The 21,196-nt window shown below is 36.3% G+C and overlaps 2 protein-coding genes across 2 annotated transcripts in view; one reads left to right on the top strand and one right to left on the bottom strand.

Annotated features, from left to right (window-relative positions):
- METTL8 (methyltransferase 8, methylcytidine) overlaps window positions 1-21,196 on the bottom strand; it is a 64,960-nt gene that overhangs the window by 21,077 nt on the left and 22,687 nt on the right. Inside the window, exon 4 of the mRNA XM_054278464.1 lies at window positions 5,762-5,868. The gene's annotated coding sequence lies outside the window, so the exon portion shown is untranslated. The remainder of the gene's footprint in view (window positions 1-5,761; window positions 5,869-21,196) is intronic.
- DCAF17 (DDB1 and CUL4 associated factor 17) lies at window positions 341-19,454 on the top strand. Its single transcript, XM_054278462.1, has 14 exons — window positions 341-433; window positions 1,657-1,760; window positions 3,640-3,733; window positions 4,649-4,791; window positions 5,581-5,659; window positions 5,797-5,886; window positions 7,983-8,090; window positions 8,595-8,700; window positions 12,081-12,223; window positions 13,588-13,697; window positions 14,099-14,186; window positions 15,724-15,807; window positions 17,235-17,390; window positions 18,154-19,454. Exons 1-14 carry the CDS (start codon window positions 425-427, stop codon window positions 18,277-18,279), a joined length of 1,440 nt encoding a protein of 479 aa, XP_054134437.1. The 5' UTR covers window positions 341-424; the 3' UTR covers window positions 18,280-19,454.

The raw sequence follows: 21,196 nt of genomic DNA, 5'->3' as shown, positions 1-21,196 counted from the left end.
GTCCCCGCCCGGCGTCTGCGGAAACCGGAGCTGCGGCGGCCGGGGAAGCGCGGGGCGAGCAGCGCCGTAGAAGGCCTCGGGTCGCTTCGCTCGTGAATCGAGCAGCGAGGGGCCGTTCGGGCCTCTTCCCGCTTCGCTTTACCTCTCGCCGGGCAAGGGCGGGGGTTTGAGATAAACCCGGCGCGGGCCTGGGCCTGCAAGGCTGCACGCCCTGCCGAGAGCGAGCCTGGAGCGGGGGAGAAAGGCGATCCCGCCCCGCGGGCCGAGAAAATGCCCGCAGGCGGCCGCCGGCGGGGGCAGGGCCGCCCTCCGGGCGTGCGGGGTGCACAACGTGTGCCGCCTCCTCAGCCGCAGGGCCCACGGCTTCTACGCCAGAGATGCTGGTGTGGCCCACAGGAAGAACCTGGGACTCCTGAGGAGGATCATGTGTCAGGTAATAGGCGGCCGCTCGGCGCTGCTGCAGCCCGCGGGCTCGCCTTGCAGCCCAGGGGTGAGCGTCTGTCCCCAGCCCAGGTGTTCGAGAGGCCCCGGTCACGCTGGAGAACGGGTCTGGGGAGAAAAAAGGTGCAGCTCTGATGAAGAGAGTAATGGTTAAAAATATTTCACAAGGCTCAGACCTAGAAATGTAGAAAGGATTGTGCTGGGCAAGAACTGCAAAGGCCCTTCTGTATCTAATAATTGTGTTATAAAATCTCATAAAAGCTTATTTTTATCACCTATTTCCCTAAGATGGCTTCATATTTAATACTAATCTTAAATTCTTAGTGCTTCATGTTGAATTTGGAAGGAGTTCACATAATAAGATAATTGGCAGAGATTTTCAGGTAAACGTAACTCCAGTTCTCAGTGAAACTGATGTTACAGAAAAAGCAGGAATTAAACCAATTACAAACTGAACTTTTTTTTTTTAGTCAAAACAATTTCTGCTTCCATGCAGCAGTTGATAGAAATATATTAGAAAAGAATGTGGAAGTGAATTGGCAATTATATTGAAAATTCATTTATTGGAAGTCAGCTGAAGTGTCTGCTTATGTAACTAGAACAATAGGCATGCAATGTTTACTGAAATAACAATAATTACATCTGGCTTACACTTCTTTTTTCAAGACTGGAACCTTCGTTAATGGTATAGATCTTCTGATATCTCAAATGCAGGCAAGAAACTTTAATGTGAGCAGTTTATTTCTTTAATGTTCCGGGTGCTTATTGCAAGTAATGGTAAATACATTTTTCTGCCTTTCACACTAAACACCACCAGCAGAATGGAATTAAGTGTTCAATAAATAAAATTAATTACATATAAAAGAATTCTCTGCATATTTATACTCTGGGGAGTTTAGTCCTTGATTTCAAAAGTCACTATGCAAGTTTAGTTGCCACTTTTAATACAGGCAAGCTAATGACAAAATATTCCTTACCGCTGCTGTCCATAATAGCTCATTAAATTTTTTTTAATTTGGTCTTTAAAAAAGACAAAATTTTATTATAAAAGGTCTGTTAATTTCATTTATAAAAACCAAGTAAGATTCTTTCTCGTGTATTCAGCAGTAAAGTTTTAATTAAAATAAGTTACTAAGTTGCAGGAGCCAAAGAAAATATTTTCAGAAGCAAAGTTTGTTACAAATAGCCATCCATGTTAAAACTATTGTGTTTCAGGAAAGTACTAAATTCAAGAATGTTTGGACAACTCATTCTGCGTCTCCTATTGCGTATGAAAGAGGAAGAATTTACATGGACAATTACCAATGCTGTATTACCAGGTAATAAATTTGCAATTATGAGGTACTGACTTACAGATTTGAGACTGATTCTGTGTTATATTGCTAACTTGACTCATAGCTGCTGAGAATTAAATGGAGTTTACTTGGGAACAAAAAATAAGCAGGTGATAAATCTTTGGCTTATGATATTTGCATTACATTTAGATGCTGATATATCTAAATGTGACACCTACTTTGGTCAAAGAAAGCCTGATCTTTCAGGTGCAGTATAACCTCAGCTTTCAGAGCAGGAATGGAAGATTAACACAATTTTCTAGTTTTGCACTAAAAGCCAAATGAACAGTAGTTCTTTGTAATCTGGCAACTAAAGAGTGTGTCACAGAATCAGCCTATGTAACAAACTTGGTACTATGTGAATTCTGTATAAAATAAGTAAATTATTTTTCATGCAAAGGTACAGGCTGCAGTACATGTTAATTTTTGCAAATGTATTTTGTAGATCAATTCTCTGATCTAATATATTATTCTGTTCCATGATCAGTTGCAGAGACAGGTTACGAGGCAGCACACGGGAGGGTAGAGGACAGGAAATCTGTGTGCACCAGCCCTTGTCCTTGCCTGTCCCTACTGTGAGGGAAGTAGCATGGACTTGAAGAACTGCAATGCTGAGGAAGTTGGGGACAGAGCAGTTTTGAGATAGTGTCATATGATACATAAAATACAAACTAGTCTGTCAGGGTAAACCACTAAGAGTCAATTAACTTAATCTGTCATCCACAGCTGAGATCTAAATCTGCTTTTATTCCTACATAGTCTCAATGTTTTTAATACTGGGTTAACCTAAGATCTTTCACGTTTTCCTTTGTCTCATCCTCTCCCAGAGGGCAAAACTGTGCACAGTACAAAGCTTTTATTTTCCAGGTTTTTCCCAACCTGGAAATGAAACTCAAGATAATTTTAGTAAGGAGGTAATACTTCCTTAGTAAGGAGGTAATAAGAAGGTATTCTTTAATGAAGGCCTTCAGAGGCAGTTATAGAAAGATGTCCACAAAAGCCCTTGCAGGGATAAGTACACATTTATAGGTCTTAGGAAATTAGCATAATTGATAAAAAGCCCCAGTTAGGAGGACAAGGGGTGATGTAATTCCACCCCCCAGGTCAAGCCCCTTCTCTGGAGTCCCCCCTTCAGCACTAGTTGTACTTTGTCCATGAGAATGGATCTCAGCTGTTGTTCTCAGCCTTGGTTCCCAGCTAGAAGCAAGATAGCACTGGGGCCTTGTACCTCCCAGAGCTTGGAGCTCTGGAATTTGTTTTGTCTTTCTGCCTAGGGAAAGGCCATGGAAAAGTACTGGGAAAACTGGCTACTAATACAATAGGTGACAGAGTTACAAGTATCTGTGTGAGGAATACAGTGAATATATAAAAGGAAAAATGGCAAAACCCAAACAGCATCAACACAGCATCAATTTTAATTAGTAAAGGCTTTTTTTTTAAATATCTGGACACGATGCCGCACCTTTGTTGTAAAAGGCAGCATTGGAAGAACCTGAGGGGAAGGTTCCAGGATGATCATTAGTTTCTGAAATATGCTTTCTTCTTAATGTATATCACTAGAGCAAAAACATTACTATTAAGGTTGTTACTTAAAAAAAACCAACCCAAACGTAAAAACTGAAACTAAAAACAAAAAAAAAGCAACTAGACCAAAAGATTTAGAGAAGGTTAGCTTTAAAATATTACATTATATTAACTATTGTTTATTAGGCCTTATTTTGAGAGCAATTTCAGCTGTGTTTACAAAGTAAAAATAAGATGTTAAAAATAAGATGTTTTCTGACCTATAAAACTGTATGAAATGACTTTTTGATAAAAAGTGGTCTATAAAATAGACTAATGATTAGCAATCATTTTCCTCTAGCATTGCACAACAGCCAAGACTAATTTATCAAAAGGCAAAGTGTACCGCCAAGTCTGAAAAAATAGAAGATGCTTTATTATTGGAATGCCCATTGGTAAGATTACTTTTTACTAGAACATTTTTGTGCAAAATACTAAATTAATATATTTTGATGAAACATTTAGAATGGAGTGCTTTTTCTTTCCAAATTATTTTCTCAATGTTTTAAAGGAGTTCAGTCATTAAAGGTTTGCAACATGTGCCTTATTTACATTAACTGAACATTTAGAGGTATACTCTTCTGAATTTCTCAGTAGTGCATTCAAATCCTTGTTTCATAAGCTATCATGGAAGATTTTAAAACCAGTGCTTTTATTCTTATGCAACTAATTCTTAATTCCTTACAAAATAAATTCTACTTATATTTTTATTTATTTTTAAATAAAAAGGACAGTAGCTGGGAGTTTTAGTTTTCTTCAGATCCATTGACATTAAAAAAACCAAAAAGCAGATACACTGGAGGCCCATTGAAACGACCCTGCCCAAAAACTCTTCTACTGTTTCTACCTGATAATTGCATCATTTCTCTCCTTCACCCAGTGTCCACAGAGCTTAGAAATATTAGCCCCATCTTTGAGGTGCCTAAAACTAAAGCAGTGTAAGTACCATTTGTAGCAGTTGCTGTTGAGTTATCACTGAATGTCTTCTTTTGAAATACTTAAACAATTTTCTCTTCAAGATTGGTATCAATTAGCTCAATAAGCAGTTAACTTTTGCAAGGAAAAGATTTTTTAAAGGGTGCCTCTTCTAGAAGAGGTAACTGTCTTGCAAAATTGTGACAGCTGATTATTTATGTCATAGGTAATTATTTGACATGGACATGAACTTAGAGATACTGATCTGATTAACAGGCAGATTGCCTCCTTCAGTTTTTGAGGAATGTGTATTTACTTTCATGTTCTTCAAACTGTCAAAATGTTTTGTATCCTCCTGATACAACCTTATTTCTAATAGCCTTTTTTTAATGTAGGGGGAAATGCTACCAAGTCCATCAGATTATAAAGCTTCTCTTATAGTCCTGACAGCGCAGAACTGGCTTCTACGTCTCTCTGCTGACAGTGGAGAAGTACTGGAGAAAGTGTATCTTGCTGGTTCCTGTTGCAAATTCTTCAGGTATTAACAACTAGGGTTTATACCATTAACAGTCAGTAGTAGTATAGTGGAGAAGGAGAGCTTAATATAATTAACAGTGATTAGTGCTATAGAGGAGAAGGGGAATCATGTTATTTTCGTACTACCCTATGGCTGACAACAGGCTGTTAATCTCAACCATTACCTGGAGTGCTTTTCCTGCATGCTCTTGCTTGTAGAAGAATTTCATCTACTTTAGTATTATGCTGTTAAATTTAGTATCAAGTTCCACAAAACCTAGCCTACTATTTGCTTTTCTCTGTCAGCTTTACAGCCTTTAGTATTGCAATGGTAACATGCCAGCAGAGGACTGTAAGAGCTGAAAAACAAACCTGATCAAACATACAAACAATATGTTCGAAGTCTGAGCTGTTGTTAATTTGCAAAGGTTCTTTTCCATAGGGTAGCCATATTTCTCTTTTAAAGCAGGGCAGTTACTGCTTCTGGTAAGCTGCTTCTTTTTTTTGGTTTTCAGAAAATATTTTCGTTAGGCTGAAGGATAGGAAAGTGGTGATTATAAAGGAAAGGAGAAAAATTAAGATTGGAAAGTGTGAATATTCACTAATTTTTCTCACAATCCTGTATGAAATAAGTAATTCCTAGTTCCATGGATTTCTGCTTTATTGCAAGCAGCCCTTCTTCCAAATCAAATAGTCAAGTTTCCCTGGGCACATACATCTGCTTAGTTATAGTTGATTATATTTTATGTGAAATAATACATTAATAAATGGGTTTTAAGTGGTTAAGGCAGGCCTTTCTTGTCACAAACAGGTATCTGAGCTGGGATACTCCTCAAGAGGTAATGATTGTAAAGTCAGCTCAGAATAAGCTCCCTGCAGCAGCACGGCAGGTAAGTGTTGTAATTTTTACAACATTGATCAAAAAAAATTTACAAGCATAAAGATGGGGACATTGTACTTGGTTATTATGGAAGAAGATAAAGATCTCCTACCTTTAATAACTATGTTCAGTATTGTTCCTTCCCAGGCAGGAATCCAACAGAATGTATTGTTTTATCTTGCTGTATTCCAAGTTTTGCCTCTTTCATTCATTGGAATGCTGGAAATAAACAAAAAGGTAAGTTAATTTCTCTGATAATATGTAATCTGTAAGGTAGTTCTATGACAGTTCTGGTTTAGACACTTATTTCAGAAGTCATACTTACAAGCTTGTAAAAGCAATTGAAACATTAATTAGCAGCAGTGTTCTTGTGTCTGATTGGGGTGTTGGAGCAAATATTCTTAATTCTAAGGACCAGAAGAGAAATACAAATGCATTCTCTTACTGGGTTACTCTTTGACATGCAGCAGGACTTTAGCCTTTTCTTAGAGCAGTTATAAGAATTAGGGAACCCTGAAGTGTTTGTACACTTCTTTTCACCTCCTTAAAGATAATGTGCCTCTGACTCAGTCCTAGTAATAATCTATGAATTCTATATGCAATTACAAATGTTTCACACTTTTATTATCACTGTTACTGAATGACAAAAGTAAATAGATCTTGCTTTATCAGTCAAGAACAAACAAACCTGAGTTCAGTTTCTGACCTATAAGCAAGTATATATATTTATGAAGGAACTTTGAGCCAGATTGTAATTTTTACTGTTCTATTTTAAGTCAAGAAGGCTCTGGATACAACTTACAGATGCAACAGTACAAACATGAAAACTGTGTCTGTGTAGGTTTGGTGTCTTTTAGGATCCAGAGTTATGAGCTGGAGTTTTAGCTGGTGCTAGGTTGGGTTGAGGTTGTAATTGAAATTGGGCCTGGCAAGTGAACGCAGGGGTTTCAACTTTTTAATATGGGCTAATGAAAGCTTGAGAGTACTGTGTATTGTTCTGTTCAAAATTAGTATTTAAGACTGAAAAAACCATTGCCACTATCAAAGGTGTTCTCAATCTGGTTAGGAATGGCATGCCAGATTCATCATGGTCATAGCAGGCAGAACATGTGAAGGAGCACTTCTTCAGCTGGGTCTGTGCTGAGTGCTCACCAGAGAAATTGATACAATTGTAACAGGCAGGGCAGCATTTGGGGTGTGAGAATCCACGCAGCAGGAGATGCAGGCAGTGAAGGCAGTGCCAGACCTGACACAGAGCAGTGGAATGAAATGTTAGATTCGAGCTGGGGTTAGTGTTACTGCCTGAGGCTGCAGAATGCACCTCAGCTTTATTGAGGTGGGATACCACAACACATTTGAGTTCAGAGTGGCTGAGGTCTCAAGGATAGAAAGGAGACTTTAGGCTTGGAAGATTATTACAGTTTGTGTCTGAAAGACACTGAGACCTAAGCTAGCAAATGTATTGAGAAAAAGCCATAAAACTAAATAAAAGACAGTCTCAGGAGTGAGTATAACTTTCAGAACCAAACTGATCACATAATCGGTGGTAGCACTGGTAGTGATAAGATGGAGGTCTTACAGTTTCTGGGTTTCTTTAGCTTTTTATTGGTTTTAGGCCTGTTTTAACTGGTTTAATTGCTTTTTCACATAGTGAGTCAGATTAAAGAAAACTACATTTTCAGGCATATCCATTAAAAAACCCCTATCAACTTCACATGTTGGTAATAATTAAATATTAAGAATTAGTTTGTGGGGTTAGCTCAGTGATGTATTAAGCAGACACACAAATGAATAGTGCATAATTTTTAAAAAAGATAAGTCAACTTCTCGTGTATACATCTAATTTGGATTCAGAGAGAACTCTGTACTCTGTGACAGCTGGATAATGTAGTTTTAATACAGCTGTATGCAGTCATAGAGTTGTGATTAGACTAGTATTTTACACTGGGGATGAAGAATGAACAGAAGATCTGAAATCAGGACTTTTAGATAGAGTTGCTAAGTTTTGCTAACGTGGGATGATGAATAATATTATCTATTCATGTATGATAATAACTGGGTGGCATGATAATGAAGATATACTGAGAATTGATTACAGCATGAATCTGCTTGCAGAGTATGACTACTGTAACTTCAGGTGTTACTGCAGTGCAATGGATTAAAGAAATTCAGCAGAACAGATGAGTTACAGAAAACTTGAACACTGATCATAGAGTTTAGTCAGAATAAAAAAAAAAAAAGATTGAAAAATTAAGGACATAATGTCAGTTATTTGTGTTTTCTCTCAATTATTTTTTCTCTAATAGAATATTTTTTGCTTAATTTTATTCCAGATTTTTGGTAATAGTGTGACAGATGTTGCTGTTTCTAATGGAATCCTGATTGTAATGTATAGCATGGGTCTGGTCAGACTCTATAACTTCAAGGCCATTTTGGAACAGGTAATGAAGTAAAGAGTTTTCATACAATCCATGCTGGTTTTGGGTAACAAGTCATAAATATTCATGTACTCTACATAAGAACATGTGGTATATAGGTTCCTGCCTAGATCTGTTTACAGTCAGAAGATAAAAATGGACACACTATCAGAAAAATTACTTGCAACAGTTACAGGTGGCAAAACATAAGAGATACAGTGTCAGACAGGCACTTCTGGGGATGTTACATCAATGTTACACCACATGTGCTGCTCTCTACACACCTAGTCTGTAGTTACAGATGATTGTTAAGGCCAGAAACTGGTGGGCTTGGGGAAGTTTGATCTCAAACAGAAATGCAGTTAGACATGTGAGTTTATATCCTTCCAATCAAAAATCAAACATTAATTCAAAAATAAGACCTCAAGCAGTATCTAACAAGATAAAGAATGCAGTAATAATAGAGAATAAAACTAAACAGCAAGTAAATATGCATCTGTAAAGCTAAATTGTTCTGTATTATTTTAGTTCATGGAACAACCATTTGAGTTGGGACAAGAATTCAACTGGAATGGTCAGGTGGGAGCTGTAGGAAGGTTTCCATATGGTCTTCCATGTAACATTAAAATAACAGGTAATTATGACCTTTGTATTGGCTTGACTGTGGCTTTTATGGATTGATTGTGGCTTATTTCACACTAAGAAAAAATACTACAATTACTGTGCTCATACTGTGCTGTTGTGTACTTCTGGACTTACATTATAGTAAAATGTGCTTCCCTTTACTTCTAATTACAGTAATTATATAGAACACACCAAGAAAACTGTTAGAGCAACTAAGCTGTCTGAAAAGCTTTATTAGCAATACATGAAATGGAAACCCCTTTCTTTATTTCTGAGATGCAATTGCTCTTGAGAAAGAGGAAGGACTAGGATATCTGTTAGTAGCACCCAGAAACAGAATATGGTATGTAAGCAAAAGATGTGAGAACACTAACTTGCAGAGGAAATTCAATGAGACTGAATACAATTTGTCTGACTTGCATTTTGATATTCTAAGTTGTCAGAAATGTGCTGATTTCAGTAAAATGAATTCCTGAGAAGAGAACAAATTATTAAAAGCAATTCTAATGCCTCAAATCATTAACTTATCAATGTTCTGCATTACGTAATGACTTCTTTCTTTAAAAGCAAACAATGGCTTCTGTTGGTGCATTTGAGATTAGAATTTGGTGCTAAAAATCTGGATGAATGAGCAAAGCCCAAGACTTCTTTTGAAATTTCTTTTCTTAGTTTAAAAATACATTCTCACAAGCTTACACTTGAGGCATCTAAAAAAAATTTAAAAGGTTGGTTTCACAAACATTAAGGAATGCATTTATTTATTTATGAATGTTTCTGTACTAAATGTATTTTTTAGGTGATTCTCCACATAAAAATGTTTCTTTTTTTTTCAGAGTGTCAGATAATAAGAGACAAATCAATCCAGATGTATATAAAAATGAGGGATAAAGATAAAAGATAAAGTACAGATTTATATAGTAAGGTTATAATGCAACGTTTTATCAAAACAAAACTACAGGCTGCTATATTTGATGTCTCAGTTTTTGCAAATAGAAATCTTCCCCCATTTTTTGTCTCCATCTCAATCTGTGAAACCACCATTTAATGTGAGGGACCTGTGGAAAACTTGCTGTGGGAACTTTAATAGGAAGATTTGATCTCATAGCTTATAGAACATTATAGTTTTTAGTTTTGAGATTTTAAACCAGTGTACTGGAGAACACCTTTTTGATCTTTAATCATATTCAGGAATTTGTGGTTAGGAAGTTTTGAACCCATGGTGTACATTTTCATGCTTGCTTTTGCAAATGGTTTCATTCCTGTGATTTTTGAGTTTTCTTCTTTCAAGACTGAGATGGGCAAATGCTTCAGTGAGCAAGATCTTAGCAGTTTCAGAGTGCAGGCTTGTATTTACTATAATTTAACTGTGTGTAGTCTTCTTTCTTACTTAAGTCCTAGCCTCCCTACAGAAATTGCCTCAAGGGATGGGCATTATTACAATACTGGTTTATGGTGTGAGGTACCCCCAAGTGTCTAGAGATCAAAACTTACGGGCTAAGAAGTACTATGCTACAGCTCTGAAATGCTGGGGAGGAATTGATTTTGGTCAGTCATAGTGTGTGATTTTCTGAATGGCCCAGAACTTAAGACTGTAGTTTGATTTATTGTTAGCTGATACAGTAATTCCAGAAAAAAAAGCAAGGAGAAGGATACTTTGAAACAACCTTTTCTTGTTATTTCTTTGGTTTTTATTTGCATGTATAACACTTGTTAGTGCTGCCAGGAACAGCTTTTAGAGAAGTTTGCAGAGATTAAAGTAAGTAAACAAAGAAGCTCAACTAGAGAGTGAAAACTGACAAGACTTGGCAAAAGACTTGCAAATGATAAAACAAGAGGTGTTTAGCAACAAGAGCAAGTGACATACAAGTGGGAATGATGGAGTTGAGGCAGCAGAATCACATTATCACAGTGGTTTAGGTGGAAACCATGATAGGAAAGGCATATTTTAAAGCACCTTCTACTACTCAGTATTGATACACTGTTGAGATACATTTAATTGTATAATTATAATATATAATTTAGTCCATCTACCAGAATTTTGAGGGACTTTGATATATAAGCTTTATTTAAGAAGTTGTTTCGGTAAAATGTCACAAACTTTCTTAACTCATTTTTCATTTTCTGATGGATTTTAGTATCAGTAGGTCCTTTGCTTATGCTTCCATCTTCAACATTCTCTACATTTCCAGCAGATGCATAAGTTTTTTATAACATATAGTTTATCTCTTGCACAGAATCTTCCCATTTCTTATGTGTCACTCCAAAAAGCAAATGGGAAACAGCCACTTTCCAGCTTAGGAAAGACTTCATCTCCATTGGCAGTGAACTAATTCCATTCAATCCAAATGGCTAAATTGATGGAAACATGAACAAAGGAAGAGGAAGGAAGCACTCCATAAACATAATATGTGATGTCGTGTGATAGCACCATTGACATTAGGATAATTATCTAGACACAGCAGGAAAAGAACAAGTCAAAATTTGGATAAGACCTTTGGGTCCAGATAAAAATCTTGTTCTCCTTGCACTGATTGAGTTTGGGTTTTTATATTCTGCCTGTTTCAATTCCCCTCATAACTGCAGATTTTCTCCACATTTTGTCCGTTTTTTCCCCAGCTTTTCTCTTTACTGTTAGAAAGACCTGGTCTTCAGTCTAAAATTGATTCAGTTATAGCAGCTGTAGAAATTGCTTTAATTTAGCTAGTTGGCAGAAGTTGTAAATACCTCTCATTTAGTAAAAAGAACATTTGTACTAATGGCCTAGTACATCTCAGTAATTTATTCCAACTGAACTGAAAGGAAAACTAGATACCTTTTGCCATTAATTGCTAAAAATTCTATATTTTGATTGATTTTTATGAACTCGGCTACAGAATGCATCCATTGTGGTCCACACTATTTTGTTGCATTACACAAAAGGAGAAAGCAGAATCTGAATATTCTATCTTCCTGCATTTAATTCTGTTATTTGAGGTTGCTGCTTGCTGTTTCCAGTTATTTATCACTGCTTTTCTCAAGAGAATAGTGACCATCTTGATATGGTCTTTGGTCTGTTCATGTGTGCATCCTTTCTCAATCAGATGAGCTGGAATAATTTTAATTATTTGCTGTGGCTTTGCTTGTAAGTGAAAGGTACTAGAAGAGTATTCAGCATCAAGATCTGAGAAGGGAGGGAGGGAAGGAAGAAGAGGGAACTTCAGATGTGCACCTGGGTGCTGGCTGAGGTAGCATAGCTGGCACTGGAAAAGAGTTAATAGCCAATGTGTTTCCACCAATCCTCAAAAGTTCTGAAGAATTAGTAGCTTTATTGGAATTTAGAATTGCAAGCATCAATGGAATGATGACTGTTCTGCTACTAATGGTGTTAACAACATTACTGAATATTTGCAGATACCCCACCTTTGCTATTTGAAGCATCTTCTCTGGAGAATGCATTTCAAATTGGAGGTTACCCTTGGCATTATATCATCACACCAAACAAGAAAAAACATAAAGGAGTCTTCCATATTTGTTCTCTGAAAGACAATGCTTTGGTAATACATTCAGAAAACAGCTTCTCTGAAATGAATGTGTGTTATGTTTGTCTTCATCTTTTATTCTGAGTAGGTTATAATACCTTTGTTTACCAGTGCAGTGCTTTCACAGGCTCACTCCAGTATCAAATTAGCTATCCCATGGAGTCATATGTAAAATGCTTTCTTCTGAATCAGTGCTTCTCATATTTCCTTCATTCCAATACAACAGTGGTGCAGTCAGAGCTGCACAGCACTGTATCATGACTTAAAAGTCTCATTACCTGTTTCTTTGCATGGTAACATTCTAATGCACTTCTGACTAGTCAGCCTACTAAATACTGACTACAGAATTATTTTAAATTTTATGATATTGCAGAATAAATGTCCTTAATGTTTGTAGTTTACCTTTGACTTGTACCTTCTTTCTCTCCCTAAAAAAGATTTGATTGCTCAGCTTAATTCCCTTCTGTCCCTATAAAGGTTTTATTAGTTAGTTTAATCTGTTCCTAATTATTTTTGTTTATGTACTATTCATCATCTGAATACTATTTTTTGTGAGGTGTCCATCTCCGCTTTTATTTTGAATGTGGAATTGACCTGATGATCATTCTGTATTTCAAGCAACTTCTGGGCCTGTTAAGAGTTTCTTGACTAAATAAGTCTCGTCTGTAAACGTCCTTATCTCTTTTGCTTGCCTGATCAATTATTTTCTCTCCTTATTTTCAAAACTGATGTTCCACAATTGTAGCTAAAGATCAATTTTGATTCAAATGGATTTACAGAATCCTTTCTCATCTGTTTTTTTTTCTATGTGGGTTCATATATTTGGTAATTTGAATGATGGATGTCAGCTAAATTTAATAACAGAAAGCCACTGCCAAAATCCCGAGATTTTGACTGGCTTGCATGTGATTGCTGAACTCACAAGGTATTCCAGGCTTACAGGCTCCACAGGTCATTTGCACAGAAGAGGCTAAGCCTGAGAGTTGAAGCTCAAGTCGAACTCTGTGCTAATGTTTGTTGCATGTCTTGGATACTCAAATAGCTGGAATTGTTGAAATGTTTGCACAGTGTAGGTTAGATCTTCATTCTGCCTAGTTTCAGGAGAGATAGAACAATATACAGCTAAGGTACAAGGTTATTGCTTATTGCATATTAAAAATCTCGAAACTACTTCACTGAATATCTTGAGAATTGGAACTGAGTTTTTTTATTACTCTTGTTGTTGGTTTTTTTTCCACTGCCATCCTTTCTGGTCATGTTTAGGAGCAATACTTCTAAACCTCCAGAGGTATATAGTGAGGAGCTCAGTATTTCCTCTTTAATTAGATCTGTGAGACTTTCAAAATACTAACATTTTAATTTTTCCTTTTCTTCTTCAGGCAAAAAATGGCATACAGGATATGAAATGCTGTTCACTTGAACCTGACTGGATATATTTCCATCCAGATATGTCAGGTAGAATAATCCACGTGGGACCAAATTTGATAAAGTATGAGCCTTTTTTACTCAAATCTTTTATTCATTAGAGAAGTTGCATAACTGCATAAATTTAGTAGTCTGATGATTTGCAGGCCCAAACACTCATCAGACTATAGAAACTATAAAATCCATTAATTTGTCAGAATCAAACATTCTTCTAGAAACATCTGCAGATTTTGGTGTGATGAATATGAGCACTAGAGGCTACATTTTAGGTTTTGGTATGAAAAATACTCAAGGACCACTGTATCAAAATTCCACTGATAAACATAAATTACCAAAATAAGTAATTTCCATTTAATTTATTTATTTACAATGTTTTAATGTACTAGATTTTAAAAAATTATATAGAAATGTTGTAGTAAGCAGATTAGAATACATGACTTACTTTGTAATTTGTTTCTTTTGTAGAGTCTTAAAGCTTAAGGAAGTTAAGAATCATGCAGATCAGATGGAGATTGCAGAAGATTTTACGATTGTAGCCAACAGAGAAAACTGTGTGAGTTTAGTGTCTGAGATCACAATATGGATTTTGAGCTATAAACAGGGGGTTTGCATATTTGAGTAATCACTGTGTTTTATGGGCTTTATCCAAGGTTTATTGAAAGACATGTTCTGTCTTCACTGGACTTCAAGCATTATGAAAAGAATTTTGAAAACAATAACACTTTCAGGATAGATTTCTGAAACCTTCAGTCTTTTCTTTAGATTTCAGTTTTCTTTAAGGTGTGCAGTGTAACCATGTATCATGGATGTAAAACATACTTAAAAGATGGTGATAGATTTCATTCAAATGAAGGTGCCACTAAGTGATAATTGTGTGCATCTCTGGTGCTCAGGTAAGTTGATCATACAAATGCTAGAAAAGTTTCAAGTCTATCATAACTTAGGGGTAAGTCTTCATAAGACAACAAAGACACTGCATTGCTTCCAAAAGTCCATTCCTTTTCCTGGCCATGCATGCCTGTCATTCTCTTGTGCCAAGTCTGGCATTCATCTAACCCTTGGTGAGCCAAATCAGTGCTCTAAAATAACAGAGTAACTTGGCAGAAAAGGTGAGTACTTTCTGCTTGCTTGTTTTGCTGAACTGGAGCAGAACAGGACTGAGTCATCAGTGGATCAGAAGGGTAGAACCAAGTGGGAGAGGATGATTTAAAACTATTAGTAGAACTGAGCTCTCTAATCACCTCAGTTGTTTCATGAAATCTTTTGTGTTATAGAATCACCAAGACAATCTAATGTCAAAAGGTTAAAGAGTACACATGAAAAAAATTCTAGGTAGTGCCTGGAACTGTCATTTTGATTCAGCAGACAAGGTTATGTCTTGCCTAAAAGCAAGTTTTTATAGTTTGAATACTGTAAAATGTGCAAATTTGTGATGCTAAATTTTAAGTTTTTGTGGGGAAAAAGGTTTGTGTATTAAAAATCTTCACAAACTCAAGAACAAAACTTGTATTGAATTCAAAAACTAAATGCCAGTTGTCATCTTATAACTTGCCATACTGCTTTTTGTGAGTTGTGTAGGTAACTTCTGTTCCAGTAAGAAGAAAGAAATATGAGTTCTAATCCTGCCTATGCTGTGGTTGTTCCTTTTGACTTTTATTAAGACACTGATAACCTATTTTTTAATATTTCTGGAGTTAATGAAGCCCAGTGGAAACAGCCATGGTGGTTTAAGATGCTACTTCTCCCATATTCTGGAAGGAAGAGGTTAGGAAAAATCAGTGGTGATTTAGCAGTCTTAATTCTCATTCCAGCATCTTGGTTCTAGTCACTTCTGTTCTAAATTATGGTAGCTTGAGAACCTTTGCCATCTCTGTGGGCCACCTCTGAATATGAGTAAACAGCAATAATATCTCAGGTAAAGTCCCCAAGTTCATGAACTCATAAAGAAAACAGCAGCACCAAGGCTATGCGTAGCTAATGAGCACCACAAGGTCGGAAGGCAGAATGTATGGAACAGATACATTGTCAGATGGATGGAAACGACATTGCTCTGAAGTCTAGAGACACTTCTTTTTTATGTTTCTCCAAAGGTGAACAACAGTGTTACTGTAACAGCTTCTGGTCGAGTGGTGAAGAAGCGGTTCACCTTGCTGGATGATGACCCAGAACAAGAGGTAACTGAAGTGAGAGCACTTCATGGATTGTTTCAGTGTTTAGCTAGCCAGAAGCCCTTCTTGTTTCAGGGGCGTGACCATTCGCCGTTGGTTACGCCCTGAAACCACCATGGTTTCAGTGGGTGTAACCATTAGCTGTCTATATCCTTGAGTTCTTTATTCCTCTTCTCTTTGTCTTCTTCCAATTGCTTCACATACTTTTTATCATCTTTTCTCCTTGGTCAACACTGAGCTTTGTATTTTTTCTTTCTTTCAAGAACTGATCTTACGACCCACCTTATAATCCCATGTGACTTCAATGGCACAGAAAAGATATATTAATGTGACAAACCATTACTCTTTTCTCCATTTCAATATCTACTTTGAACATTTCTTACAAAGCATTTTATGAAATGAAAGAAAGTTTTTCTTTTCGTCTGCTTTAGGATCCTCTTGTCTTTTTTATAGTGTCTCTCAACTTTATTTTTCTCTCTCAGTTACTTTGATTGGATTGTAGGATTAGGTATTTAGCCCTTTTCCTTTAAGTAACTGCTTCTTGAGATTGAAAACACCACTTGGGTCTTAAAAGGTTATGAAAAATATTTTTTAACTCTGTCTAGAGCTGGATCTGTAATTGACATAAGTACAACAGGTAAAATTCATCACTTTCTGGCAGTCACTCCTATTCTTTATTCTGAGGAAATAGATTTTACTATGGTAAAAATACAGCACAGTCCAGTATAACCCTTAAGGGTCTGCAGTTTATTTCTATTCACTTTTTCTTTTAACCATAATAAATGTAATTGCACTCTATTTTTTTTCCTGTTGTTACACTTATGATTCCAGTAAATGCTTTTACATTATAGAAGAAAAGGATTGGCTTGAATTTAGAGTATGTCACAGTGAGATAAAGGCAATTAACGTCATTCACAATCTTCATTCACATATTTTGGTGTCAGTTCTTCACTGACCTATAATCTGTGGAGCAAGAGAGATATCTGAACAGAACATACAGATCTTCATGGAATTACTCTAATGTACTCATTCCCTCAAAACCAATGATGGTTTAAAGCTACACAATGTCTATTAACATCTCTGCTTCAAGACCCTAAATATACTCTTTGGCCACTTCAGAAGTACTTGTTTTATACTTCTTATATGCTACACATAAAACATGTGTACTTGCACATTAGGATTTTTCAGAACATCACTTCCTTTTCTCCTGCTTAAGGAATTTTGCTGAAATACCCTGACAACTCATGTTGAGGAAAACGCCTGTTGGGTATCAGGCTCCCAAAGTTTTCTTTCGGATGAGAAAGAAAAGAAACTTAAGAACTAGGATTTGCCCAGTACTACTTTCACATGAAGAAAAAATAGCTATGCAATTTAGGTAGAGGGGAATGTGAATTTGTGTTTGATTTGTAAACTTGAGGTTTGTTTTTCCTAAGACATTCAAAATTGTGGACTATGAAGATGAACTGGATTTACTATCCACTGTGGCAGTTACTCAGATAGGAGCTGATGGAAGAGCTCACCTTGACTTTCATTGCAATGAACATGGGATTCTACTTAAGAGTATTCCATTAAAGGAGTCCTGGGATGTGGTGAGGAAAATTCTTGTCTTTTGTTCCCACTGTCTCTTCCCCATATTCATTCACATACCACTTCTGTTCATATTTTAAGCAGATATATAAGTAGCAAAGGGATGAGATTTGCATAAAATAACAATTACAACTCTAAAATTTTAAGTACTCCATCAGACAGTAGTTAATTTACCTGAAAATCCCCCATTATTTGAAATCATGATTGTGGGGGTTTTTTTGGTTGTTTTGTTTGGGGTTTTTGTGTTTGGGGAAAGGGTTGTCCTTAATATATTTCTGAAGTATTTATCAACTTAAATACTCCATGGCTAGTTACGTCAGACTAACTTTTCAACTTGTAAAGACTTTCCCTTGTTTAACTTGAAGTACTCATGCATAAAATGAAGCACAGCCCTCATTGTATATATATTTGGGAAGATGGAACGGGCTGTTCATCAGTCCAAGTTTAGGTGGACATCCAGCTTAGATGGTCTGAAATTTTCAGCACTGTTACACCTCTTTTATCATTGACTGCATAGGCAACTTGTGATCTTAAATCAGATGCTCTGAACTTAGATTCTTAAAGTAGGGATGTGAGAAACCTCTCAAAAGTTATGAAATTCTGTCCTTTATCTGGAAGAGTAATCTCTGTGTATCCACACAAAATTTCTGCCTGATCATGGAGTTCACCACTGTTAAGTATTTTTTGTTCCTTGTGGAAAATGATAGATATTAGCAAGTTGTGGAAATAGAGACTGCAACCTGAACTTTTTTTTTCTCATTTCAGACTTACAGTCATGAAGTTTACTTTGACAAAGACCTCGTACTGCATATAGAACAGAAGCCTAATAGAAGATTCAGTTGTTATGTTTACCAAATGGTATGTGATACTGCAAGAGATGATGATCCTTAATACTTTACAAAAAACCAGGAAGTGTTTAGTAAAAAAAGGAGGGAGAACTTTTGTATATATTTAAGCCATAAACACCAGCTACAGAGAATTTTGGATAGTATTTAAGGATACTGCAAGAGATCGTGATTCTTAATGCTATAAAATAAATCAGAAAGTGTTTTTGTAAAAAAAGGAGGGAGAACTTTTGTATATATTTAAGCCATAAACACCAGCTACAGAGGATTTTGGATGCTATTTAAGGACTCCGTACATAGTAGTCAACTACTGGTTTTCTGGCTGAATTTAATCTTAACATTTTGTACTACTAGATAAGGTCTTGTTTCTTTTTTTCTTTGTGACACTGTACACTTGCCTGTAGTTTATCATTGCTTTTCATGTATTCACCAACTCATCATTAATGCTAGATGCAGCATTTATTGCTTCTCTTCAGCGATAGGATTGAAATACTGGACATCAAGGAGAAAGATGTGGACTTACCTATTACCTACCATCTGCTGTGATCAGTCTTACATAGTTTTACCTATGCAACTCTGATGATGCCTTAAGAGGCTACCTAAAACAGAGGCTAGACAGTGTTAAAGGAATAAAGTAGGTATTTATAGAAAGGCCTTCAAAGGATACACCTTGGGCAGTACAAGAGCCTGGCTGTGGCTCCACCCAAGATGGATGACAGGTCACATGCTTTCACACTTTTCTAAGTTTTGGTCCATTTACATACTGGGGTTAATTGTCCAATTACAGCTTCAGGTTATGAAGTCCCATGCTCTCAGATTGCTCTCCTCAGTTCACTGTTGTTTATGCTTTTTGGGCCTGAAGCTGCAATGGTGTCCTTGGTTCTCAGGCTGGAAAAGGATTGTTTTGTCTAATGAAACTGTGAAGAGAACTTGCTAACAATTTATATGAAGTTCAGAGTTATATACTAATGCAGTACAGAATCTGGAAAATATGAAAGGTAAAGCTTAAGGCATCTCTAATACAAACTGTTAATTAATCAAAGTATGTAAAACTACATAGGATAAATTTTGTATGTAGTATGAAAATTGTAGTGTTACCATTAAACCACTTAGACAAAATCCTTCTCTTGGTTTTGTGTGAGAAATAAAATCACTCAGGTTTTCTGGTTGTGTATGTTTTGGTTTAAAGAGAAATACTAATAAATTATGTATTTTACTGTATTTTTAATACATTTTATATGTTTTTACATATATATGTATATCCAAGCAATTCTCTGCCTGACCCTGTTAAGGTTCAGGAGTTGTTGAGTCTGAGCCAAAGCTCCCAGCTGTTCACCCTTATGTACTGTGTGCAGCCTATCTGATACATTGGAGTTCTGTGTGGTATATTCAAAATCTGCAGAATGAAAGCTTTGATTTTAAATTAAAAAACACCCACAAGAACAAAACACAGGCTGTAGACTTCATGGTAATAAAGATGGGCTCAGGAGCATAGCTCATCAAAACAGAACTCACTACCCTCACTGTCATCATAAGCATGGTAACTCTAAATGCAAGTATTTATTTTTGCTCTGGGCTTTACTAATTAAGTTGGATCATTCTAGATGATGCAATAGAGAAGAGCTCTAGAAAAAAATGATTAAAATTTTCTATTGTCAGTTTTTAAGGAAAATGTAATGCAAAAGACAAAGTGAATTGTAATTGTGGAAAGAAAAAACAACACAAAAAATACATTTAAAAATATCACGAAACAACAATAGAAATAAAGGGCAGCAGCAACACCCAACTTCTACCCTATCTTCCATAAGTTTTCACTTTGAGTCCAGGAAAGAACACCTGTCCATTACCTGCTATTTTATAAGTAACTGTGTAAGTAATATATGAAGCTGTACTCTTAAGACAGAAGACCCAACTTTTAAGCAGATACTTAAATTTTATGCTTATTGGTGCTTGGCTTTTTGCAGCAGTTCCTCCCAGAGAAAGACACTGAAACTTCATCATTTATGAAATAGTGCAGGTACTGTTCACTGTCATGAAAACAAGCTGTAGCTTTCAGGAGTTTGCTGTGTCCTCGTGGCTCATTTTTAATCTATGGCAGACTTACAAAGTGAGAGTTGGCTAAATCTACAAATTACATCAGGTTTTTTTAGTTTTGTTTTTGTTGTTTGGGTTTTTTTTTTAATGCAGCAATTTGTAATGACCAAAGTGACCCAGACTTTGATGAAGATTGGGCTTTGTGTAAGAAATTCTATCACTAAATGCACACTGTGTTGCTATGCTACAGATAATGGCAGATTTCCATCCTGGCAGGTCCCATGTTGACATTTTCATTCAGAAACAGAAGAGGTTTCTATTTACTTCAAAACACCTTGAAAGCTGTTTAAGAACAGAGAATCCCAAACAGCTAGCCCTGAACACTTCTGAGTGCCTTGGCACCCTGCTTACAGTCTGGAACACACTAAAGAAGCAGAATCATTAAATGCTTATGGTTTGTGCTTTTCAAGCTGTGACTTGCTTTCTGTACTTATGCAGGTACACAGTAAATTCTAAAACTAAACCTGTGTTTAAATGGGAGGAAAATTATGACCACAAACCAGTAGTTTTTAAAATGTTTAAAATAACTATCTAAACCAAACACAAATACCCACATGCTTGGTGGCAGCCTACCTGAATTTACTGCTTTTACTTCAAGTTATTTTCTAAACAAAATTCAGCCACCAGAAAAAAAGTTAGTACTTTATACTTTGCCAGGAGATTTTATATGCAACCATTTTTTAGTCACTGTTGCTGGCAGGGGTGTACTGTTGTAGTGTCAAATTGATATTAAATGTGAATTAATGCATTAGAGTAAGAGAAGACAAAATTTTTCTTTACTTCTTATAGGCAGTACCTAACTCCTTTATGATCAGGCAACTCATTTACTGATAGATTTTTATTTTACAAAAAATCAGACTAAGGAACTG

This window comes from Melozone crissalis, unplaced genomic scaffold (assembly GCF_028551555.1).
Source record: "Melozone crissalis strain CALT ecotype California unplaced genomic scaffold, PUWL_Pcris_2 ptg000023l_1, whole genome shotgun sequence".
Classification (NCBI taxonomy): domain Eukaryota; kingdom Metazoa; phylum Chordata; class Aves; order Passeriformes; family Passerellidae; genus Melozone; species Melozone crissalis.
Note: the sequence above shows the minus strand (reverse complement) of the source record. Positions and strands in the feature narration are given on the sequence as shown.

Coding starts and splice junctions, on each gene's coding strand:
- DCAF17 (XM_054278462.1), top strand. Junction 12,224..13,587: donor CTCTGAAAGACAATGCTTTG/GTAATACATTCA, acceptor TTTCTTCTTCAG/GCAAAAAATGGCATACAGGA. Junction 13,698..14,098: donor GTGGGACCAAATTTGATAAA/GTATGAGCCTTT, acceptor TTTCTTTTGTAG/AGTCTTAAAGCTTAAGGAAG.